This window comes from Aplidium turbinatum, chromosome 8 (genome assembly GCF_918807975.1).
Source record: "Aplidium turbinatum chromosome 8, kaAplTurb1.1, whole genome shotgun sequence".
Taxonomy (NCBI): domain Eukaryota; kingdom Metazoa; phylum Chordata; class Ascidiacea; order Aplousobranchia; family Polyclinidae; genus Aplidium; species Aplidium turbinatum.
Genome location: NC_137479.1, coordinates 1,655,169 through 1,682,670, shown reverse-complemented (window position 1 = coordinate 1,682,670; position 27,502 = coordinate 1,655,169). Strand labels below are relative to the sequence as shown.

The 27,502-nt window shown below is 37.9% G+C and overlaps 1 protein-coding gene across 6 annotated transcripts in view; it reads left to right on the top strand.

The window, feature by feature from the left end:
* Positions 1-27,502, top strand: part of LOC145775695 (myoferlin-like) — a 213,718-nt gene that overhangs the window by 93,211 nt on the left and 93,005 nt on the right. For all 6 annotated transcript variants that reach the window (XR_014290170.1, XM_082587040.1, XM_082587039.1 and 3 more), the window contains 2 exons: positions 22,986-23,106; positions 24,122-24,253. Coding sequence is in view for 5 of the 6 variants with exons in the window: in XM_082587040.1 (XP_082443166.1) it covers positions 22,986-23,106; positions 24,122-24,253 (253 nt within the window). In the remaining variant the exon portion in view is untranslated. The remainder of the gene's footprint in view (positions 1-22,985; positions 23,107-24,121; positions 24,254-27,502) is intronic.

Genomic DNA, 27,502 nt, shown 5'->3' with positions numbered 1-27,502 from the left:
TAGGCTATGTATGTATGTATGTACATCAAAGCATCAGATTTCAACATCAAAACATCAGACAGTTTGCTCAAAACATCAGATCTGATGTTAGTGTTAACGTGGCTTTTGTTAATGCTGTCTACAGTGACGTATTCTCGAGCAGTGTTTGCACTTTTTGGTCATTTTAAAAAAAATAAAAAATAAATGAAACATTGGACTTTGGGCCTTGCCAGTGCCATTGAAAACAAATTTTTTTCGGTAATTCTTTTTGAAATGTATTTTTGAATGTTCAGTTTACGCATTTTAATGCTTAATTCCCGTTTGAAAATTTCATTTAGTATGCCTTTAAGCACTCGACTTTGTGCTCGAAGAAATGTCAAGCGGCGTGGGTTTTACTCTCAGGGTATGCGCTTGAATAACGAATTGTAAAGACTGCTTTCCATTCAGCGGTACTCAGCGGATGGAATCATCAGTCAAAACATGTAGCTTACACTATTAGTCCAGTCGTTGAATGATTTGACCCGGAAAAAAATAATATTAAGCTGAAATTTTGTCAGGAGGTTCGATTAGTGATGTGTAGTGACCAGAAAAAGCCCCATGATTCCTCTTTGGGAATAGTGAGTTTTGGCAATTTTTGTATAATGGCAACAGCTCCCATAGGTCAAAAATTCGAAATCATCTAAAATTGATCTTTTATATCTCATTACAAAGATAATTTAATGCTGAATCGCTTTCGGCAAGAACTATGCTAAAAAAATACACACATTTGAAGTTATTATAAGACTTGCTACTCAATGCAACAATCAGTGTAGGCTACCTGCGTACCAGCCTCATTTTTTAATCATAGATCGATTTCGCTATGATTAAAAAATGAGGCTCGTAGGCTACACTGTTTGGTGCATTGAGTAACCAGTCTTATAGTAATGATATGAGACAGTCAACCGCTTCAAGTGGATAGTTTGCTGGGTTGGTTCACAAAAACAGAAAAGTTTTATTAGTCACATTTGAAGTTCTTAGCCATCAAATACGCAGTTACGCACTACAAGGCGGAATCTACCATTAGACTTTAGCGGGGTGGATTTTTGTGAGGAGTGACATGCAATGAATTATTCCATGGTTGAACCAGAGCTTACGAAAAAGCACATAATTTTCCTTCCGAAGTTACTCTTCAAACTGATTTTGGAAAACTCACTATATAAACAACTACTACTACAGTATCATAGCCGATGCGGCCTTTGATGAACTAGATGCTCAGTTCGTAAATTTTTCCAATGTTCCCTTTGTCGTGAAGTGTCCCAAAGTGTTCTTGGTTGGCTGATTGATGTATTTCGTTGAAAATTAGTTACAAATGTTGTTCGTTGCCTGCCACGAGCACGTCTCCTGAGAAGGCGACCACTTAGACCAGTGGTTCCCAACCTTTTTTATCCGATGGACCCTTTTAGTCAATATTCAAATCTAAATTTCCCCCCTATAAATTTATTTTGTTAAAAACTCGTTTACATTAATATTTTAATCTAAGTCTTGTAAAATAAACTAAAATTTCGCTTGTAATAAGCTTTTTAGCCTGTAATATTCCTTTTTATACTAAAATAATTTAATTAATGAAGAACATTGCTGAAAAGCATTTTATCAAAAAAAAAAGAGATACAAAGACCAGCTGAAAGTCTCCCTCAACCATGCAAACATTGATTTGGATTCATGGAAACAACTTGCTAGTGACAGATCACTCTGGAGAAAAAGAACTAGCGAAGGCACGAACATTTTCGAAACAAAACAGGATGCAAAAAGCCCATGAAAAACGAAACACTAGAAAAGAAAATCTAAAACTACCACATCCCCCACCATCCGTAGGCTACAATGTGATTTTTTTCCCACGTCCTTGCCATCATAAACTGGGCCTCCAAAGCAACATGTGACATCACCATAGCCGTAGGAGAGTAAAAAATTTTGGGGGGGCGAACAAAATTTGCCCAAATTTTCCAAACTTTGCCCAAATTTTGCCTTTGCAAACATATTGTGAAAAACACAATATTACTCACAACCTCTGAGATAGTGTAGTCTAAGAACTCCACAATCATCAACTTGGCAGTGTACAAAAACACAGGCAGCAAAACAAGACTGAATTAACTTTAAACTAAATAAACCATCAAATTGAAATAAGTCATCAAATTCAAAAAACGTTTTCATCAACTTGGCAGTGTACTATAAAAACACAGGCAGCAAAACAAGGCTGAATTAACTTTACACTTAATAAACCATCAAATTGAAATAATTTTCTTGTGGCACAAAAATATGTATATATATATACAGGCCTAACTGGATTCAACAACAAATTAAACTGAGAATTCAACAATAACTGGACAGCAGTGGCTAAATATCCATGCCCTCAGATCATTTCAAAATCTCAAGACTCAAGGTTCGTAAATTTGCATTGAAAAAATCTAAAATGACAACCTATTTACTCATCAAACTAAAGTAACATTACTTACTCCATGCTACTTAAAACCTTGCAACCTGAAAAGAATTCGACAATTTATCATACTATGAGCATCAAATTTGCACCTTTGAAGAAAGCTAAGTTGCTATTAATTAGTATGAATATTGATCTCATTACAGTGAAGTTGTAGCCAATGTTTTTTCATTAACATCATTACCAAGATATTTTAAGTTCATGATGAAGCAACTACTGAAATCGTAGGCACTGAACTAAAACAACTCATAGGCCTATCCTATAGGTAATAGTTTCAAACTCAATCCTTGCCAGAAAATACAGACAACATCATCAATATCATACTATCTACATTGCCCGATATATTAACTGCATGAATTGGATGCCAAAACAACATAACACTTGCCTGTATATTTGATCATTGATTGCTATAATACTGTGTCATTCATGGTAAATAGCTGAGCATATCAACCCTAGGACCAGTAAACACAAACAGCAGTTAATACAAAAAATTCTTTTTATAGAAAACAATTCAACTGTAGTCCACAAAAACATGAAATCAAACACTGGAAAATTCACAGGTACTAAAACGAAGCTTAACATTCTCCACAAATTGCAACATACCAAATACAATTAGTCTGGGAGCCTACGACAGAAGATTTCACCCCATAAGGTACAAAAGGTTTGACCCCTTGAAGTTACTGGGGTCAACCATGTCACTCACAAAAAGTATGGAAGATTGACCGCGCCGGGTGGATCTGGTCCCTAGAGCCCCCTAAAAAGCCCAAAAAGGGGGTTAATTTCACCCCATAAGGTACATGGACCAAACTTGGTGAAAACGAAGTTCTATGTCAGGACATCACAAAAATATCAAATCTAACAATCTTTTCGAGTGGAAAGGTGATGTAAGACCCCCCCGAAAGTGACCCCCCGGGGGGTTAATTTCACCCCATAAGGTACATGGACCAAACTTGGTCAAAACGAAGTCTTATGTCAGGACATCACAAAAATATCAAATCTAACAATATTTTTGGGTGGAAAGGTGATGTAAGATGCCTTCAAAGTGACTTCCCTTAATGTGACCCCCTCGGAACGTTTATTTCACCCCATAAGGTACATGGACCAAACTTGGTCAAAACGAAGTCTTATGTCAGGACATCACAAAAATATCAAATCTAACAATATTTTCGGGTGGAAAGGTGATGTAAGATGACTTCAAAGTGACTTCCCATAATGTGACCCCCTCGGAAGGTGTATTTCACCCCATAAAGTACATGGACCAAACTTGGTCAAAATGAAGTCTTATGTCAGGACATCACAAAAATATCAAATCTAACAATATTTTCGAGTGGAAAGGTGATGTAAGATGACTTCAAAGTGACTTCCCATAATGTGACCCCCTCGGAAGGTTTATTTCACCCCATAAAGTACATGGACCAAACTTGGTCAAAACAAAGTCTTGTCAGGACATCACAAAAATATGAAATCTAACAATAGTTTTGGGAGGAAAGATGATGTAAGACTCACCTAAAGTGACCCCCCAGGGAATTAATTGCACCCCATAAGGTAGGCTACATGGACTAAAGTAGGTTAAATCGAAGTCTTATTTCACGGCATAACAAAAATATCAAATCTAACAATATTTTCGGGTGAAAAGGTGATGTAAGATGTCATCAAAGTAACCCTAAGAGGGTTTATTTCATCATAGAGTACATGGACCAAACGTGGTCAAAACGAAGTCTTATAGGACACCACAAAATATCAAATCTAACAATACTCTCAGTTGGGAAGATGATAAAAGACCTACCCAAAAGTGAATCTCCTCCTATAATTTAATTTACTTCATCCCTTACTCGAACCAACCTTGGTGTAACGGAAGTGCTATGCCAGGACAGTACCAATGGATTAAATCTAAAAATATTTTTATTTAGGTTTTGGTGAAATACATTCACAAGCTGTCCCATGATGCATGAAGTGGAACTATAGCCTACTTTACAAAAAGTTTTTGTATAAATCATGTTCAGTCAATCGAAAAAAGGCAACAGGACATGACAATACATGGCTTTGTAACACCAAAAACAGAAAGTACATGAGAAGCATATAGGCTACAGTAGCCAGAAAATTGATCGAAGATCTTGATACGACCACTAAATGTTGAATTAATCGAACAACTGACTATCCAAATCAAAACGTTTCGAAGTGAATCATTTGGAACGTTAATTCAGGCAGTAATGAACATTTTCCAGCTGCTACAATAAATAACCCAATAAACCCAATGTAGTAAATTTTTGTTTAATGCCATTTGCTTCATGTCTCTAATCAGTTATTGTAACTGTTCATTCATAAACAGAGATTGTTTGTGTAAATGTAAACGGTCGTTTCTTTATTCTTCATTGTCACTGCTGTCGCTTTCACTTTTTTTGTCTTATTCTTCGTCTTATTTGGATAGTCAGTTGTTCTATTAAGTCAACATTTAGTGGTCGTATCAAGATCTTGGATCAATTTTCTGGCTACAGTATAGCCACGGCGCCGATCCCTATAGGACAGTGGGGACATGTCCCCACCATCTTTTTACATGTCCCCATCATCTTTTTACATTATTTTTGTAACGTAAAAGGGAAAATATTACCCGAATGTCACAATTTTACCAGTTAAACGTTTAAAATATGTTGAAAGGAGGGGACAACATTTTTGTTTTATGCGAGGAAGCCCCAACCGTAGTAGAAATGTTTTATTAGGCAGAGAAACCCTAGTGTAACTCGCAAATTGTATTTAATTTGGTTACGCCAGGGCCACACAGTGCAGAGTTTTAGAATTACTTTGAAAGAGTCGTACCAGCATGTAGTGCAGTAAGTGTAGCTTGTGTTACTTTTGTATAAGAAAAAAGCTATTTTTTCAGTTATTATTACATTGAGGTTAAGAGCTGCTGAAATATCTTTACCGGTTTGGCAAAAAATTGTATATAGGAAAATCAGCAGTTGGAAGGCTGACAGGCAGCTTTTTTTCAATTGAAAAAACTCTTACCCTACTCAATTTTTAAAAGACTTGTCACGTTCCAAATCGTCTTCAGTGTGGACATGGCCATTGTCAACCTCCTAAACTTCAAGATCGATCGGTCAGAGTATTTTGCAGTCATTGACAGCTCGCAGCAAAATCTTACTGACTATTTCAAGTCGACCGATCTTGAGCACTACAATATTCTACAAGAATCACTCTTTAGTGGAAAGCTACAATCACATTTGGTAGACGATTATCATCAGTTCTTTGACACAGAGTCCCTTGCACAAGATTTTCGAATGATATTCAAGAAGATACAATCCGCTGTTCGGCAAATGTTTCCGCAAGTGGAACTTTTGCTCATATCACCAGCCCGCTCGTGTTCAGCTGAACGCTCATTTTCAACTTTGCGACGTATCAAAACTTTGTTACGATCTACCATGACACAGAAACGGCCAAATCATGCAATGGTCTGCTATGTGCACAATAAAGTTTTGAATTCGATCAACCTTCATTACAAGCCAAGGATCAACCAAGGACTTCGTTTTTAGTTCGCCGGAGACTCGTTGCCGAGTTGCAGTGTTTGGACTTCTGCTGTCCAATGCTGACACAGACAATTAAAATACATCGCATTAGACTTGTAGCCTATCTACTGTAGGCCTATTTGTTTGTTTGTTGAACAGACCCCAATCTTTCAGCTCGCTTCGCTCGTCTGCCCTTTCTTTCCTAGTAAATGTCCCCACCAATCTTAGAGAGCGATCGGCGCCCATGACTGTAGCCTATATGCTTCTTATGTACTTTCTGTTTTTGGTGTTACAAAGCCATGTATTGTTACGTCCTGTTGCCTTTTTTAGATTGACTGAATATGATTTATACAAAAACTGTTTGTAAAGTAGGCTATAATTCCATTTCATGCATCATGGGACAGCTTGTGAATGTATTTCACCAAAACCTATATAAAAATATTTTTCGATTTAATCCATTGGTACTGTCCTGGCATAGCACTTCCGTTACACCAAGGTTGGTTCGAGTAAGGAATGAAGTAAATTAAACTATAGGAGGAGATTCACTTTTGGGTAGGCACGGCCTACTAGAACACGGCCAAATATGTTGCTATTTGAGAAAATTTCTAAGAGTCTTAATTGTTACAATCATAGCCATGACAAACCTATCATTTTCTCACTTACAGAAGTATGTAAAATAAGCAATATTTGCATCTAGACATATTTTTGACTTGTTTTGGCGGAGATTAGATATGTACGTTAAGCACAATTTATGCAATAATAATGTAAAATAGCCTATGTAAGACTTTTCAACTGCATTCTGGAGGTAGTCTCATAATACAGTCGTTAGGTTTTTTGTATAGCAGGGTCATTCACCAAAAGACTTATTTTTCTTGCAAAATTAAACCTGGCGAAAAACAAAACAAACTAAAATTTAAATTGGCACATCAAATGAACAGCTTACAACATAGAATTCAGAAAAAATCCTTGATATTTTAATGGAAGATGCAATTGCACCAAACGATACTACCTCCAGGGTGCAGTTGGAAAGTCCTACATATTACATTGCTATTGTGTAAACTGTGCTCAACGTACATACCAAATAAGCCAAACATATGTCTAGGTGAAAATATTGCTTATTTTACTTACTTCTGGAAATGGGAACATGACAGGATTGTCATAGTTATGATTGTAACAATTCAGACTCTTAGAAGTTTCTTCAAATAGCAACATATTTGGCCGTGTTCTAGTAGGTCATGGGGTAGGTCTTTTATCATCTTCCCAACTGAGAGTACTGTTAGATTTGATATTTTGTGGTGTCCTATAAGACTTCGTTTTGACCACGTTTGGTCCATGTACTCTATGATGAAATAAACCCTCTGGGGGTTACTTTGATGACATCTTACATCACCTTTCCACCCGAAAATATTGTTAGATTTGATATTTTTGTTATGCCGTGAAATAAGACTTCGATTTAACCTACTTTAGTCCATGTAGCCTACCTTATGGGGTGCAATTAACCCCCTGGGGGGTCACTTTGGGGGAGTCTTACATCATCTTTCCTCCCAAAACTATTGTTAGATTTGATATTTTTGTGATGTCCTGACATAAGACTTCGTTTTGACCAAGTTTGGTCCATGTACTTTATGGGGTGAAATAAACCTTCCGAGGGGGTCACATTATGGGAAGTCACTTTGAAGTCATCTTACATCACCTTTCCACTCGAAAATATTGTTAGATTTGATATTTTTGTGATGTCCAAACATAAGACTTCATTTTGACCAAGTTTGGTCCATGCACTTTATGGGGTGAAATAAACCTTCCGAGGGGGTCACATTATGGGAAGTCACTTTGAAGGCATCTTACATCACCTTTCCACCCAAAAATATTGTTAGATTTGATATTTTTGTGATGTCCTGACATAAGACTTCGTTTTGACCAAGTTTGGTCCATGTACCTTATGGGGTGAAATTAACCCCCCGGGGGGTCACTTTCGGGGGGGGTCTTACATCACCTTTCCACTCGAAAATATTGTTAGATTTGATATTTTTGTGATGTCCTGACATAGAACTTCGTTTTCACCAAGTTTGGTCCATGTACCTTATGGGGTGAAATTAACCCCCTTTTTGGGCTTTTTAGGGGGCTCTAGGGACCAGATCCACTCGGCGCGGTCAATCTTCCATACTTTTTGTGAGTGACATGGTTGACCCCAGTAACTTCAAGGGGTCAAACCTTTTGTACCTTATGGGGTGAAATCTTCTGTCGTAGGCTCTCGGTCTAAATATTTTCCAAAATTGAAGATGGCACTGTTTACATTCATGGGAAAATTTTAATGTATGTCATACAAAATATTACACTATAACAATATACAAAGTTTTTAAACTGGTAAGATGTTCAAAACTCATGGTAAGATTGATTCTCTCAATAACTGGACATTTTTACAAATAAATTTATTAGTAGAATATAGATAAAGAAGCAAAAAACCTCATAAGATTACCAGTACAAAGCAGGGTTTCAAAATTCCACCAATGAAGAAATGTAGTGTATATCCTAATGATTATTAGTAATAGCTTACCTCTGCCTTCTTATTGCATTATTTTACATTTTGCAGATATGATATATCATATATATACTAAATCGAAGCTTAATATTCTGCCCAAATTGCAATATACCAAATACAAAAGTTTTAAAATTGATGACACTACATTTAACATTTAAAAAAAATGTTAATGTATTTCATACAAAATGCAACACTATAAACAAATTCCTAAACTAGAAAGATTTTGAAAACTCATGGTAAGATTGATTTGCCCAATAACTGAACATTTTTGCCCAAATATTTTTACAAATAAATAGGCTATCATACATTAGTAGAATATAGAGAAAGAAGCAAAAAACCTCATAAGATTACCAGTACAAAGCAGGGTTTCAAAATTCCACCAGCAAAAAATGTACCGTAGTGTATATCCTAATTCCAAATGAACTTCAGTGATAAGCTTACCGGTACCTCTGCTTGCTAATTGCATTTTTTTACATTGACACTCTGCAGATATATACTGAATCGTGAATCGAAGCTTAACATTCTGCCCAAATTGCAATATAAAAAATACAAAAGTTCCAAAATTGATGACACTACATTTAACATTTAAAGAAAAATGTTAATGTATATATTACATACAAAATGCACATAAAGTAATAAGCAAAAACCTCATAAGGTTATTAGCAGGCTACCCAGCAAGCTTAGAAATCTCACCTGTGAAGAAATGCAGCCTATGTACATGCTGGTGAATATCGGTACTAATAAGCTTAACTTTGCTTGCCAATTACGTTCTTTTACACTTTACTTTTTGCAGGTGGTGTTGAATCGAAACTTATCATTGTGCCCAAATTGCAATACCACATGCAACAATTTTCAAAATCGATGAAAATGCATTTTACATTGATTAGAAAATATTAATGTATATATCTCATAAATTATAACAATTACGTAAAGTTTCTAAACTGGTAAAATGTCGAAATATCATGATAAGATTGACTTGCCCAAATAAGTGCAGATTTTTGCCCAAATTCGCGGCGTTTTTTTTTCAGCGGGGGAGCGACCGCCCCCCCTGCCCCCCCATCTCCTACGGCTATGGACATCACCATCCAAAGCCAAATTCGGTCGGACACGAGGTGGAACCAACGACATTCAGTCTGTGTGAAGCTTGTGATTTTTCTGTTTCGACAACTCATAAATGCGGTGGAAGAGCATAACAAATATCATTCGCCACGTCCAATCTGTTTCTCTGTTTTCTTTTCATCTGCAAGAGTTGAAAAATCTGATTTTCATAGATAAGTGGAAGCAAACGGAAGGATAGGCTACTTTAAATAGCTTTCTCTGCCACTTTGGGATAGGAATAACACGTTAATGGCCAAAATCCAGTGATTGATTTTTTTCTCTGAATAAGTCTCTTGTGCAAGCATCCGTTTTGAGTTCTAAAAATTCATTCTGCAATTTATCGGGAAGTTTTTTCCTTCAACAATATGAATGAATTTCGTATTAAATCAAGCTTCGTCATAAAGATCGAATGAATTCTAGTTCTAATGCTGTGAGATGTTGCAAAATCAATTCTTTTCCCAACTCTGGAAGAACTTGTTCTTTGCCGTCAATAACCAGCACCGATGATGATTCTTTAATTATCGTGACATGTTTAATTGTTCATTCTAACTTTTTTCTTTCAATCATCAAGCTTGCTAGTGAAAGCTTTCAAAGCATCTTTAAATGCTGGGCGGTACTGGCATCTGCTCCTGGAAGGGCCACCCAAGCCAGACTGTTCGAAAGGTAAAGGCCAGACAAAACGTAGTCCCACCGCGATCAGAAAAGCAGAGCCTTCTAGTAGGCTACCTTAAGACAATCTCCTAATGACAGTGACATAAATCAATCACTCTCTTCCAACCTGTCCTGAGCCAGCATGAAAGCAATACAGTTTGTAAATTCACATGGTATCAATATGTCAGTGGCGCATGGATACAGATAACTCTTGTTGATGCGCAATCTGATTCAAACGGAGATGGCGATTGAATATATACCGTAGCGGCGTAGCCTATATTAGTGCTTTTCCCTTGCATTTTCAGATTCAGTTTATACAATGGACCAAACATATCAACCAAATAAGCAAGGAATCTAATCCATCTGTAATCATTCAGCAATGAAACAAATTCCAATTTAAATTCAAAGTCAAAAAATAAATAAAGCTCCTCTCTGAGCTCAAACATTCGCTTGGTTACGTTTCCTCTTGAAAGTCATCGAGTATTTGCATGAAAAAAGAAGTAAGCCTACGTGATGGTTTGCATCCATGTCAGTGCACAGTGGCTTAAATAATCGGGAGTTAAAGGCTCCTCCTTAACACTTTAAAGCTCTGGTCTAGGCCAACTTAATAGGCTTAAAAAGCTTTACAATCCTAAAACCAAATTCCCCCCTGAAAATTGCAAAATTCCCCCATAGTGGGGAATTCCCCCCCAGTTTGGAACCACTGGCTTAGACAAAGATGTTTGAATTCTTCTTTTCTCATGATGTGACCGAGAAATTTGAGTTGCCTTTGAGTTATGTTGTTCAATAGTTCCTTATCTTGATGCATCCGGTTTAAACTTCTGCATTTGTGATGTGATCAGTATATTAAATGAAATCCTGAGCATTCTTCTGTAAAACCACATTTCAGCTGCTTCAATGTTACGCCTAGTTTCTGTGTTGAAGGTCCATGTTTCACAACCATACTGGAGAACAGACCACACCAACACTTTGAGAAGTCGCACCTTCCATGGAATAGAAAGCTTGCGATCCAATAGAATAGGTCGTAGTCTATTAAATGCGTCTTTGGCTAGGCTTATTCTTCTTCGAATCTCTTTCTTACATCGTGCGTCCGCTGTTAAGAGAGAACCAAGATAATTAAAAGACGTCACTTGTTCAATTGTGCTGCCTCCCTGGTGAAGTGCAAGGTGGGGTTCAGGACTTTGTTTTGAGATAGTCATGCATTTTGTTTTTTTTTCATTAATTTGGATTCCATATTTTGTGCTGATGTCTGAAGTTTTGTTAATCAGTGTTTGTAGACCGTCCGGGGATGTCGCTATGAGCACAGTGTCATCAGCATAGCGAATATTGTTTAAGGAGATGCCGTTTACTAAAACTCTTTCATCACAGCCTTGTCTTACCTCACGTTGAATTTCAAAATATCTAGACAGACCTTCAGGTAGGCGAACTGCAGCTTGTTGTTGGTAATACACATTCTTAATTATGCGCAGGTCCTTGTCATCAACATTAATGTTGTTCAGCATCTCAAAAAGGTGTTCGTGACGAACTTTATCGAAGGCTTCTTTGAAATCTACAAATGCAACGATATAGGTCTTGTTGGACTTCAATTGCTCTTTCACCAAGCAAGAGGAAAAGCGTCGCAATAGACAAACCGGTCAGAATTCTCCATCATCACCGGTGGCACGCTTTACATGTTTTCTTTGCGTTGGCGCCTGTCAGTCACGCATTGGACTTTTTAGCCATAAGAAGGCTTGCAAATGACGTGCTTTCAAACCATTACCTTCGTTCCGAAGCACTAAAGTTGTACTGCATGACACTGTTTTATAATCTGTGTTAGTTGCAGCTCTGTTAGTTGCAATGGTTCAGCTTCAATCACTTCGTTTTCTTTCTATATTTTTTATATATTCGTATTGCCTAGAAGCCTCAGTTTGTCTGGAACACCCACAAAAATACACGGCCACAATGTATCTATTTAGTCTCCAAGCAGGCGACAATCGCCTTTGGTGTTTTCCCCAACAAATAGTTATCGTTGAAGATCTTGGAATAAGTGCGGCACACTGGACGAACTACACATAAAACACGGAGTGGAAAAACAACACCTCCCGACTCCGTGATTTCCTACCCGATGTCGATCCCCACCTTCCGGGAATGTCCCTCGCAAGACTTGCGTGTAGTCCGGCTTAACGCCTACGAACCGGCGTCGGTCGCTTTTGTTCAGACATGTGCAGATGGGACCTGGCTCCCTCACCGGGATGCGAGTGTGGTACCACAGACCAGACGGTAGACCATGTCGTCCATGACTGCCCAATACATCAACCACCACATGGAACGTGGACTGAATGCCCTGGATGACGAGACTGTCGAGTGGCTTGATGACCTCATGCCCAAACATATAGCTCATACGACGACGACGACGACCAAGCATTCTCATGGTGAAGATTGCGTTGGTAGTTCCTCTGTCTTTCATGAAGCCAAATTGGTTGCCCCTATTTTTGGAAGCAATTGCCTTCTTAAGCGTTGGAGAATGATTGTCACAATCAATGTGCAAGGCCTCGCGACGAGCTGCTTTGTATCTTGACCGAACGTGCTGTTTTGATTGTGGAATTCTTATGCTATATGTTATTATAGGTTACTGTCCTGTAGTAACCTCTAATTGCGAAATCTTTATTATGTGGCGTATTTCCAGAACATTCTACTGCTACGTGCAAATCTGGAAGCTTCTTTTGCTTGTTTCTCATGTTTTGCCAGGTGTAAGGTTTTAGGACGTCACAAAGATGTTCACGTGTAATGCAACTTGACAGAGCAATGAGTTCTGTAACATTACGTCATCTTCTCGAAGTTACTAGACCAAACAACCTGCTATAAATAGTGGAGTCATTTGAGTAATTATTATGATTCATTATGAGTTACATGAGAAGTTGTGTTGAGCCGTTTGTTAAAGTCCTTCAAGAATTTTCATTATCATTTCGCTACTAAAACTATCCGACCATTTTATTGACTGCTTTTCGGTGATATCCCATTAAACTACGTCATTAATCCTTTCCAAGCCTCTTTCCTGGTAAGAGATAGAAAGAAATCGTGACAATGATCTTTAGCAGCAATTTCATAATGTGTGAGATCAGACTAATAATACGATGTTTGTCAGTTCAGTTCAGTTGCTTTTTATTTCTGACCATCATATCAAAACAATACACGTCTACATAGCAAAGGTCGAGAAAAGGGTAGAAGCGACAAAACGCGAACGTTAAAATGTGCTTGAGACCGAAGTAAGTTATTGAGTTAAAAGAAATTTGGCACGGTTGCAACACCTTCAGAAAAATTTAAGATATAAAGGGAAAATAAAAAAAGAAAATGTTACAAAAACAACATATATTTAGGCTATAGCTTTATTAGCCCACATAGCTTTAGCTGACATATTTAAGATTTGTATGGACAGTTGCTATGAAGATCGGCCATGATGCGTTATCAAGAGTGCTGATGGTCGTAAGGGGAACACGTCTTGATGCGTTTAGCTCATAGCAAAGAAGAGCAAGGCAGGCAAAGAAAACCCTACAAAGAAATCCTACCACGGGCAAAGCCATTTCAAGCGCAAGGCACCATAGGCCTTGCACGACTCACAAAATAGATAGGCTATAACTTGACAACATAAAAACAATGACAAAAACAAATAAAACAAACTAGCAAAAACAACATCATCATCTTGCGGAAATTCAATTATACCCAGGGAAGTTATGTCTTGAAGATATCAAGCGTGCTTTGATAAAAGTTGCGTTGATAAAGCGATAATTTTAGATCCCAGTCAGCTAAACTCGTCACCACAATCAAATGTTCCTGGGACTTTGAGTAGTGCAATGAATACTGATTTTAACATGTCCTCAGGAATCACACCACTTTCCTATATTCTGTCTAAGTTCTTCCAAATGATGTCTATTCCTTCTTCGTCCAGGACTTTAAGCATTTCCACACAGATTTCAGCTGGGCCAGCTGCTTTTCCTGTTTTCAGTTGATGCATTAGCCCACTTAACTTCGGCTTTCAAGATCGGTGGACCTGTTACATCACGAGATGCATCTTCAGTAGGCTTGCTTCTGCTCGCATCACGAAAGAGGTCCTGTATATATTCTTCCCATCTTTGAATTACATCTTTTGGGTCATGAAGGATGTCTCCATTTGCGGCTCTGATACACTTCGATGTCGGTGCTGATTTTTTGCCTACAAGCTCGTTTATCTTTTTAAACACGTTTTTCCCATCAAGACAAAGTTTCTCAATTTCTAGACATTTTTCTTCAAGCCATTTCTCTTTAGCTTTATGACACTGTTTTTTTTTAATTTCGAGGTTTACTAAACGATATTGTATTGGATTTTGTTTCAATTTACGACGTTTGTCCATTAAATTTTTCATTTTAGAATTGAACCAATATGTTGAAGTTTTCTTGTTTGTGTCCATCATAGGAATATTAGTGTGTGCGGCTTCCTTGATGACAGTTGAATATACATTCCAGTAAGCTTCAGGGTCTTGCGGCAATGTTTCTTGCAAGTTTTTCAGGATATCGTGTTTGAAGTTTGCACAAACATCAAAGTCACCAAGTGACTGTAGCAATCAACTTTCATTCGGTCTAGCTCTGCCAATACGTTATCTAAGTTTCCTGCTTGATGGAGTGTTATAACATTCCATGTTCCAATTCTAGATACCTTTGTTCGAAAGTTTTTTGCATTGTTTGAGTTGGCATAATGTACCACGGTTGCTGAATGACGATCCCGCGAACCCCGTGGTCAGTGCTCTGCCTGTGGCACTTGTAAAGATCCTGCGTTACGGCACGCGACACCTGCACGCATTGAGCGGCGATTGGTCTTGTTTACGTCGTTTGTCTTTCTTTCAATTTGATGCATCATAGTTAACTAGGCCGAATACTGGGGTGGGTGGCCTATGTATCCTTCCCCAGGGGACGATATTGGTTCAAGAGGAGATGCCGTTAGCAAGATCTCCTCTCTATCCAGGAGCGCCGGTGATTGAAAATCGATCACACACGTGGAGGCTCCGTCCCATTAGCTCCCATATAGCTTCTATATAAATAATCCCAAAAATATAAACAACAAGTCTCCATAAAAATGGAAAATTAAAACCAATTGCAGAGTATAGAAATTCAAAAGGTGCTGAATCTATAATATATTTGGAATATTTTATGCTGAATTACTCCCAAACCAATATTGACACAATTTTGATATTGAAACACACCACACTGAACAAATTTGATCCGTAAATAGCAAGATTGTAGAAATTTTGTCAAAAAATGTGAAATTCAAGATTTTACATTTTGGTACATTCCAAAAAAAACACTAATCTAAATAGTAAAGGATCACTTTTCACTTAGATAACAAATTTAAGTTCATAAATTTTTTTTTAAATCTCGTAATCAATGTCCATGCACTAGCATTTCCATATTTTATATTACTACTACTACAGTATCATAACCGATGCGGCCTTTGATGAACTAAATGCTCAGTTCGTAAATTCTTCCAATGTTCCCTTTTTCGTGCAGTGTCCCAAAGTGTTCTTGGTTGGCTGATTGATGTATTTCGTTGAAAACTAGATACAAATGTTGTTCGTTGCCTGCCACACGAGCACGTCTCCCGAGAAGGTGACCGTTTAAACAAAGCTTTTCGAATTCTTCTTTTCTGATGATGTGACCGAGAAATTTGAGTTGCCTTTGAATTATGTTGTTCAATAGTTCCTTATCTTGATGTACCTGGTTTAAACTTTTGCATTTGTGATGTGATCAGTATATTAAATGCAGTGTTGTACGCGTCAATGAAATAAATTGACGGCGTCAGCGGCAGCGCGAATTGCCTGAAAACTTTACGGCGTAAAGTACTGCGTCAGCTCTTAAAGAAATTGACGGCGTCAGCGCTAATGTCTAACGCTATTTTAGCCAGGGTCTCAAAAAACGGAAGTATTGCAACCACGTTTAGGCTATAAATAAAGAGCAGGTTTTGTTTTGAGACTGTATTGTAATTAGCTGCTTAGCTTCTTAGTTATTTCCTTGTAGAAACACAAGCATTTCAAAACGTTTGTCTGACAATCTGCTGCGTTTGGGACGCATAATGTCCTTTCCAAGTGAAAAAGTGCATTCCACAGCAGCGGTGAATGGTAGGCTACTAGTGTGTTGTATTTCAAAAACAAGTCTTGAAAATGTTTACTCGGAAAAGGATCACTGTTCCAATCGTGCTGTGATGGCTTAGCATATATAAATCTTTTAATGAGGTTCACTGCACCAACATCGCTCTTTTCAGGGGCATGGAGCTCTTGAAATAAAGTATCTTCAACCTCTGCGATGACATTCATTGATTTTTCGCTTTCTCTTTCTGATCCCTCGTTCTCGATACTGCTCACGATATGAGTGATGACCATTTGGCGAACTTCTTCCGCTTGTATTCCAGGTAGCCATTCCAACCAACGCGAAAGCGGGTAATTCGGATGAGTCGCGCTGGCCAGAATACATTGTGAAACTCTCATTGTGAAACGAGATTTTCCATGAAAACAAAAAATGACGCATAGCGCTTGACGCTTAAAATCGGCAAAATAGTTGACGGCGCTATCACTTCCGTCAACTAAAAAATAAACTGACGGCGCTAGCCTCAGCGTCAACAAAAAGTTGACGCCGTCAACGTACAACACTGATTAAATGAAATCCTGAGCATTCTTCTGTAAAACCACATTTCAGCTGCTTCAATGTTACGCCTAGTTTCTGTGTTGAAGGTCCATGTTTCACAACCATACTGGAGAACAGACCACACCAACACTTTGAGAAGTCGCACCTTCCATGGAATAGAAAGCTTGCGATCCAATAGAATAGGTCGTAGTCTATTAAATGCGTCTTTGGCTAGGCCTATTCTTCTTCGTATCTCTTTCTTACATCGTGCGTCCGCTGTTAAGAGAGAACCAAGATAATTAAAAGACGTCACTTGTTCAATTGTGCTGCCTCCCTGGTGAAGTGCAAGGTGGGGTTCAGGACTTTGTTTTGAGATAGTCATGCATTTTGTTTTTTTTTCATTAATTTGGATTCCATATTTTGTGCTGATGTCTGAAGTTTTGTTAATCAGTGTTTGTAGACCGTCCGGGGATGTCGCTATGAGCACAGTGTCATCAGCATAGCGAATATTGTTTAAGGAGATGCCGTTTACTAAAACTCTTTCATCAATGCCTTCTATTTCTCTGAGAATCACTTCACTATACAAGTTAAACAGATCTGGTGACATCACACAGCCTTGTCTGACCCCACGTTGAATTTCAAAATATTTAGACAGACCTTCAGGTAGGCGAACTGCAGCTTGTTGTTGGTAGTACACATTCTTAATTATGCGCAGGTCCTTGTCATCAACATTAATGTTGTTCAGCATCTCAAAAAGCTGTTCGTGAGAAACTTTCTCGAAGGCTTTTTTGTAATCTACAAATGCAAGATATAGGTCTTGTTGGACTTCAATTGCTCTTTCACCAAGCATTCTCATGGTGAAGATTGCGTTGGTTGTTCCTCTGTCTTTCATGAAGCCAAATTGATTGCCCCCTATTTTATATTAGAATAAATCAAAAATATTCCCTCCATCGTCATTATCATCATCACTTGATTCGTAAAGTTCGAGTATCTAAAATTAATAACATTGATCTTAAGACATGAAATATCTGATTTGACTGCATGTCACCTGACATATAAATGGTTAAAGTCACTCTATACAACTAACATGGTGGTCACTTGTTTCCGTTGTAGTGAATTATGACGTTTTATACTTAGATTCATCTTTATTGATAAGCTTGATTGTCCAAGAAATACATCGTTGGAAAACATTGAACTGTAGAACTGTTTACCTCTATTTTCACGGTACCCGAACATTTTGCCGAAAGACACTTTTCCAAAACCCATTTTGCCGAAAGGACTAAATGCCGATTGGACAAATTGCCGAAATTATACAAATGTGTTATATGTATTATCATAACCTAATAACACATAAATTTCATTCACAAACAGATTTCACTCACAAATTATGTGCGACAGCGCGTAAGTATCCGACAGAAGTGTTGTATGTATCGATATTCTCCACAATGTGTTTTAGTCTATCGTTCACAACCTTATATTTTTTATTTGGTGGCGTCAATTGAACGCCAGCTGATCTGCTCCAGGATTAGTTCGTTGTGCGATTGTTCCTTTATCAACTTTACTGTCAGTCGACGTATCGTGGGGTGTGTGATGGAGACTCGTTGGTCGAAAGCATGGTGCCATCCTTCGATGGAATTGTTAGTACGAGGAAGATCATCAACAACCCGATCGTGTATATTCCAAAGCGATGGAGCGAAGGCAGGACGACGTCGAAGACCACGCTGCAAGATACCAATCCAGATAGTTTCAAAATACACAACAAAGTCATGAAGTATGTCATCAATGTCGTCGTCAAGCGATGTCAGTAGTTCGTCGAACGCCTCCGTTACACGGTCAGTTGGAATGAATGCTAGCGATTGGAGCGTTTTGATTAGAAGCGCGTTGTCTGGGTTTCTCTGTACTACTGCTGAAGACCAAGTTCCTGTACCTTCCTCTAGTCTAGAGGCATTGGCCGAAGTGAAACCCTAATCTGGCAACCCTAAGATTTGGTGTCACTTCAATATAATTACCAGTTCAAAGGCACTGCTTGCATGGTAACGAGACTTGGTAGCAATTAGTCTATTCGGCAATTTGTCCATTCGGCAAAATGTCTTTCGGCATACTGTCCTTTCGGCAAAATGTTCGCGCACGGTTTAAAAGACCAAAGAAACTATCTTGAGTTGCCTCTCTTCTACGTTAATTTAGATAAATACATGTTAATAATTGTTAATACATGTGGTTCGTTAATTTTCTGTGCTAGGGTAATATAGAGTGATCTTCAGTGAGAAATATACATGTATACAACAACTGACTTAGCCAATACTTTTAAAACTAACCTGAGTTTCGCTAAGGTGTCAGATTTCTTTTCACCATACATTGCTACAAAGATTGGTTCTGCTAACATTGCAATTTTAGCTTGGTTTGCCCAAACGTCGCTTATTTCTGTGGATAAATCTTTCAGGTCATCAGATTTTTTCACAAGGTTGAGAAAGCTTGCTTTTACAAATGGAGCCGAAACAGTATCACAGTCGGACCATGCATGAATAAATAGAAGATACTCTCTGATTGTCTCCAGTGGTGGTGAAACAGTTTTCATGCTCTGGGTCCTTTCTTGGAAAAACACAACATCTTGAAAATCTTCCCTCCAATCTTCTTCATCGTGTGTCACACGGCCGTAGCCCAGAGCATCACGCAAGCTCTTTCTCTATCGTTGAACTCGGCCAAATCCTGTGCAGAGCACCTTGCTTTTAACTCAGGGCATTCGAGTATATGTTGCATCGTTTGCTCCTGTCCGCATTTGCAACTTGTGCTCCTCATGGAATACCCCCAGTATCTCATCAAAGTTTTACACCTGCCAATACCAGTTCTTAAGCGGTTGAGGCATCGCCAATACTTCCACGGTTCACGCTTTCCGGGAGGAAGGCCCTCCATGGGTGTGAGCTCCATATTGGCCAATGTCGGTCCGGCTGCCAGTCCCTCCTGCCATAGTTGAACCCGCACATTGGCGGCGAGATCGTCTTGGCCTAATGGGACAACTGAGGTAAGGAAACTTTTTCTTGACTTCAGACGCCTGTGTGCTGGAGTTTGGCCATACAGTGGTTGTCTCAAATCCATGTCCTGGCAAGATCTTTCCTTTCTGCTGCTCACTCTTCTTCTGATGTTGAGGGGAGCAATTCTAGACAGAATGTGCAGCGACGTGATGTTGGTTGGTTTGACACAACCTGTAATCTGAAGACAGCTTTGGTTAAATATGGGGTCAATTTTCTTGGCATGTGCTGAGCGTTCCCACACTGGGCAAGCATATTCTGCAACCGAATAGCATAAAGCTAAAGCAGTTGACCGTATTGTGTCAGGGAGGGCACCCCAATCAGAGTTTCTGAGTTTCTGTAAAATATTATTTCTAGAAGGCACCTTAGCTCTTACTTTTTCAATGTGGGATTTTTATGTGAGGGACCTATCTAGTTTGACACCGAGGTACACTCCAATGATAGAGTAACATATTATGTTAATTATATTATTAACAATGATGTCTGTGTCGTCGGCTACAACAATAGGATTTCGTCTGCTTGCAGAAAGGTTGATCGCTGTTTCCACAATTTCAGTGTCAGCATCACCATCACAGTTAGTTAGGCTACTTGCTGTCCATCTTTCTTCAAACTAAAATAGAATTTTTATGCATGTTGATAATATCGGAGTTTGCTTTATTTGTTCATTTTACGTATTTTTCAAATTTTCTTTTTTACATGTGCTAGCTGAAGAATGAAGATGCTATTACTGTAGCGAAAAAATTACACTAAGAGGTTAGATTGTTGTGCAAATGCCAGCATTTGATGAATGCAAAATAGCAGAACTCTCAGAAATCAGATCAATAAATTGAACTTTGTTGTGTTCATTCGAAAGAAAACGATCCTGTGTAGCTGGTACAGAATTGATAGACCCCACAGCACTTATGACAGTTCAATGAATCATAACATCAAAAGTGGGCACTTTTGGACCACAGTTATTTTGTGAAAGTGATTCAGCATAATATTATCTTTCTAATGACTGAAGTATAAAACATCAATTTTAGGCGATTTCAAATTTTGGTCTATGGAAGCTGCTGCCATTATGAAAAAATGGCCAAAACTCACTATTCACAAAGAGGAATCATCGGTTGACTGTCTGGTATCATTACTATAAGACTTGGTACTCAATGCAACAAACAGTGTTCCAGTCTCATTCTTTAACGTCGGCTGCATAGCCAAGTGGTGAGAGCCCTGGAACGACGTTCGAAAGGGCGCCGGTTCGACACCGCTCAAGAGCATGCAGCTGTGTCTTTGGCAGGACACTTAACCCGTTAAGTGCGTAATTAAATTTTCGAAGCTCTCCTTACTGTGCGTATTTAATTTGATCACTCGCAGTATTTTTCGTCGCATTATTGCTTGCTAGGGTATTGGGGAACCCCCATGACGCAGCACAATACGCTTTTGTTCAATTTCCTTTTGTGTCTATTGCTTTAACTTTTCATCGACTATTGCTCCGGCTGGATTATTGTTTTTTGGTGTAATTGCATTACTCTCAAGTGATTATACCTTTCACCATTGCGAAATTATTCAACTATTTTTTTATTATGAAGAAAAAAATACATCAGTTCACAGAACAGAATAATTTCTAACCATTTATAAGAGACTAAACAAAGTACATGTAAGTTTAGTTTGGAAATATTCAAACTGTATCATTTTCTGACGCTTGTTCTAACATTAGAAGCAACACAAAATCCTATTGTTTTGTTGACTATATGTTACAAAATATGTTTTCACACACAACAAAAATTTCTGAAACTGCTTGTAACATTACATAAAAATGACTTCACACTGACTGAACGTGCATGATGTGGTTCAATTTTATACACTGGAAGGAAGCCATTTCAGAAAAAAAAACAAACATTTAGGATGAAATCTTTTCATTCTTGCAATTATGGTTATATTGTAGGTGAGTGCAGAAGCTACCACATATTATAATAAGATAACAATAAAATATTGTAATAGAGTGATTTAGGGATTAATGATTTCTGTTAGGCTGCAATCGTTATTGTAGTGTAAACAATGCATCTATGTTTCTTCACATGTCATAATTGCGCCTTCCAGACAAAGCGAATAGAGGAAAGCGAAATTAAAAGTGCCATGAATAGCTGCGATCACGAAAACGACAATTGTCGTCTTACGCACAGCAAGAGTGACTGTCTCGGACGACAATTGTCGTCATACGCACTTAACAGGTTAAAGGCATGCCTGAAGGTGGACACGAAAATTAGCTTCCTTACCTTCCCGTCCACTTAATCAAAATCTTCAACCACCAGGTGTAAGCCTGGATACGACAAACAAAAAAACATTCTTTAATCATAAATCGTTTTCGCTATAGCGATGAAATCGATCTATGATTAAAAAATGAGGCTGGTAGACCTACACTGTTTGTTGCATTAAGTAACAAGTCTTATAACTTCAAATGTGTGTATTTTTTGACCATAGTTCTTATGTGAAAGCGATTCAGCATTAAATTATCTTTGTAATGAGATATAAAAGATCAATTTTAGACGATTTCGAATTTTTGGCCTGGAGCTGCTGCCATTATGGAGAAATGGCCAAAACTCACTATTCCCAAAGAGGAATCATGGGGCTTTTTCTGGTCACTACACATCATCAATAGAACCATTTGGCAAAGTTTCAGCTTAATATTATTTTTTTCCGGGTTTGACTATATTTTTAAGTTCAGTGACTGGACTACATCGGAAACTTCACTCTGCCAATCTCGGTAACCGGGCCTGCGTCAGAAGCCTCTACAAGTCTTCAAGTATGTGAAACTGGCGAGAATAACATTTTCCGGAGGCTTTGTCAGTCCGAGGATAAAGATACAAACCAACACTTCGTAAAACGCTATATGCGATTAACCGATGTGCTTTGCACCATATGTATCCAAACTATGCGGTTTATTATATTCATTCAAGCTGTGTATTTAGTGAAGCAGTGCACACCCCTCTCAGTACACAATACACTTTTACATCATCAAAAAAAATTTAAAAAAACTAGGTTTTTGACAAATTAAAGCATAAACTTCATTCAAACATACCCAATCAGCTTTGCTGTAAATCTGTACAATCTTGTAGCAAATTGAAGAGGAGATATCTCCAGCGACGCCAACAAGTCCAATTAAAGATGCTCTTTCTAGAAGTCGTTCCATCTTGCCGGTAATCAGCGATGGGGCGATGGGCGGTGAATCAGAGAATGGTGAGAAACATATTTAAAAACTACGTATTAGAAAAAATTTTATTATTAAAAATTAATTTTTAACATTAGAAATACCAGGCGGTCATTTTTGACAGCTTTTTCATTTTCGAGTGTATGGCATTTCGTTCATTTTAAAATCTTTTCCATCAATTTGAACTTGAAGTTCAAATTGATGGAAAAAAAATTCTGTAACATTTATAGTTTTTGCAATATTTAGGTCAAGACCTGTAAATAACAAGCGGTCATTTCTGACTGCTATTTCATTTGTGTACCGCTCTTGTAATGCCATTTGCTTCTGTTTTCCTGTTATTGTTGCAAGATTTCTACAAAGAATAAAAGTATTCTACTTTTGCATGAGAATAAGGTCAAACTTTAAAAAAAAATAATAATAATATTTTTTTGTTTTATGCTATAGTCTTTACTCGGTATTACTAGAAGTACGGAGCGGTCATTTTGATAATTTTTTATCCACACGATGAATAGTGTACATATAATTTGAAACAACAGTAACATGTGATCTGCTTGGTAATTATTGGTGTGAAAAATGTCAATAGTTCTAGCGTTAAAGCAGTGGCGTAGCGTTTAAGAGAAACCAGGAGCACGCCCCTCCCAGTCATTTTAAAGAACTTGTTAATTAAAACCTAGCTGGAAGAAGCTGGGATACATCTAAAAACGTCTTGCGCATATCCTCTGTAGCACTGTGCAATTCAGTGGCGGAATACTGTGCTCCTGTGTGGGAACGATGTGCACTCACAGACAAAGTTGACGTTCCGTTACGAGAGTCAATGTGCACAATCACCGGAGCGCCCACATCGACCCCAATACAATGTCCACAATGAGCAGAATTTTCCCACAACATCTAATAAGAGGAGAAATCACAGCCAAACTAAATCCAAAGACTTCAAGAAGATGGTAACACTTGGAGTGACTCACCATTACAAAACATAATCCACCAAAGCCAAACACCTATCGACAAAAATCAAGCCAAACTTTTAAATAAAACCTTGATTTTAAGGAGACAAAAAAGGGAGAATGATACCAGCACCTAAGATATACTTGATGTACGGTACCTCATCAAAACTCCAGCTGAGAGCATATGTTTATCAAGGTAGAGATTTAATTGCTATGGATCAAGACAACTTTTCAGGTAAGGCAAACATACTACTGTGTAAATTAATGCGATACAGTATTGTAGATATTGAATTGAATCGATATTGTACCACTTATCAGTCTGGTGGCTTATGGCACTCTTCTTGTGACATGCATTTTTTTTGGTTTGTGGCACTCTTCTGGTGACATACATCTTTTTTGGTTTGTGGCACTCTTCTGTTGACATGCATCTTTTTTGGTTTGTGGCTCTCTTCTGGTAACGTGCATCTTTTTTGGTGGTTTATGTCACTCTTCTGGTGACGTGCATCATATACGTCACATGGTAAAAATCCCAGCAAATGTGCAATATTTCCAAAAATTAAACGTCACAAATCCTCCTTTCAAATTTATCTGCTAGAGCTAAGTCTTAACTTGAGAAAGACTGACGTTACTTGAAGGTTTAAATGTATCTGCAAAGCATAAAAAATAAACATCTCAGCAGTCATGCTCAAGCTTAGAAAGGTCCGTTAACTTATTACATAAAATGAAGAAAGCTTTACCCAAATTGTTACCAGTTTCGTCAGAGATACAACGAATACCTTGTGCAGCAATAAATTCAGACACAAGATATTTGTGAACTGCACTCCCTATCACGCACAGCATTTGGTGCAAAATAAATGGAGCAGTTGCGGATGGTGTAATCTGTGGTTTGTTCCTCTGTTCTACACTCACAAATCGCAGATGAAGCCATCCCTCACCAAACACGTTTAAGAAGTTTTATGCAATAACAATTAAGATTGAGAGCTACAGTTACCAGGATTTAAATCTTAGTGCAAAAATAATGAGAGGCAATATAACGCAAGAGAACATCTACACGCCCAGTAAGCTGGTGCTAGAGAGAAGCCAAATTACGGATCCATAGGATGCATTATTGTTCAAGAAAAACGTACAAACTGGTCCAAATTATATCAAGTTATATTGTTGTGTATCGCAATTTCGAATATTCAATTCTTTTCAGCACAACTTTATAACAGTCACAATAAAATCTTCAGTAGGTCAGTTCAAAGATGCAGCAGTTAAGTTTAGAAAGAAACCAACAATAGTGTATTTCTGTTGCTAAGAAACAACTAAATTGTAATATTCAAAATCGCGATACACAACAAGATAATCAAATCTTTGATATTGTTTAAGAACTATTGCAGCTTGATTCTAGGGTGAAAGCGACTAGCCGTACCGTCTGAAAGTTAGGTTTAGGAAGATGCGCCTAAACTTTAGAAGAGATGAAATTTACCCTGTTGCTGTATCAACTTCCATTAATCCTATTTCTTGTGACGTTTTTTAGCCAGTTGACCTGCGGACGTTGGTTCGGTTCGACACTAGCACTTTGAGCTCGTGTGACTCCAAAATTACGCAAGATAGATCAATCAAATTTCCACATGGTGTAAATAATAATATATCTGACAACACAGCATCAAACATATTTTGCAATTTGTTTAACAGCACAACTTTAAACATCAAATAATTTGATGGTTGGGTCATATTTTTTTATTTAACTTGAGGCATCGCTTCTTAATTACTTTATCATTGAGTGTGACTGGCCAATTCTGTTGTGTTCATTTTTAATCTTTTACGCGTGGACGTCGTCTACGCTTCACGCAATGAAATCGTAATTGGCGTCCGAATTGCCTTTGCTTGTTGTTTTTCCGGAGGCATTGTAAAGATCTTTTGCTTGGTCTCAACATTTGCAGAGAATGAGATCAAACCACTGCAAAAACACTGTTTTTTTTGTGGTGAGCAAAAAAAGTTATTTTTGAGCCACATGTTAGGCTATTAGTCCACACTTTTTCAAACGTGGTGTCATCACTTGATATCAGAACTAAATCAAGCAATGAGCTTTAGTAGACATTTTATTTGTGACAATTGTGTTTAGTTCAGTTTTCTTTTTAAACTCACACTGTCTAATTTGGTTATACATGATCAAAAACGCTTTGTATTTTGCAGCACATGCCAGAGAGCTATTCATTCGTTTTTAACATTGTTGCAACGTCTAGAGACGCTGAATCGATGTAAAAAGTGTCTGATTTGCTGTCTGGGTATCGGTTGAATACAGAAAAGTAAAGTAATGGTGTCACATGGTATTAGAACAACAACCTATCCAAGGTAGTTACTTGCTTCTATAGGAGAGCTTCATGCACTCCAAAAACAAAATGCGTTAAAAACTCCTGAGTGGTAAATTATGTCACGATGCAATCAAAAGTGATTTGTTTCCATACAGTACTTACCAACAATGATCACTTTGAATGAAATAATTTTGCAAACAGTTTTGATAAAGTGTAGTGATCATAATCGTTTAGTCAAATCGTATTGGTAGGCTATAGAAGAAGTCGTTTGTACATTGCCAAATGGAAGTCCCGTTCTGTGTGACAAACTCAAAGTCGTGGCATAACGATACGAAAAATAAATACATTTAGCAAGATATCAAATCTTGCAAAATAATAATTTTTAGGCTGATTGCTATTGTCGCATAAAACAAAATCACTAAAGTTTTGACTTTCTCCTTCTGCAAAATTGAAGGTTGTTGATATTTTAAAAATGCACGTTTGTGTCTAAACGATTGAAATGGCTTTTTTCATGTTGTCAATTAGATTTGCAAGATAACATTTAGTACATTTTTCTACATTTTGTTCTAATTTGTTGGACATGCATTTTGTGTCAAGCTATTTCTTTTGCGTTAGAAGATTTCTTTCACTACAAACTTTGAAATAGAAGTTTAGATGCAGTTCGCGGTTGACGGAGTTACTGCAAAAGCAAATCTTTTGTAATTGATGCACACCCAAAAACAAAAGGCGCTCTAACTAGTCCCCAGTCAGCAAAGGTTCGTGGGGCCCACTTGGGCTGCATATGGGTTACCCACATTGTATTGCGTGGGCCCCAGTACCTATGTGTCCACGGTTTGCAGAAATGTCCCAAGTGGGCAGCCCACTTACGTCTAATGGGTGGGCAGCCACCATGAAACCATTATTAAAATGTAAACCGCCGTCGCATTGTATCGTTGTATATATTCAATTTTTATGATTATTGTACTTTAATATAGCATAATGGACCGGTACGAACGTATATTTTATAATTTTTCATCATGGTTGGTAGCCCGCTTCATGCCCACAGAAAGCCCAGAAAGTTTATTTCAAGAAATGAAAATAAATTTCCAGATACATTTTCATGATATGATCACATTATTAAGATAAATTCAATAAAAGATGTCGGGAATCGGTTGTAAAGAAAAAAAATATGAAGTAGGCCGCGCACT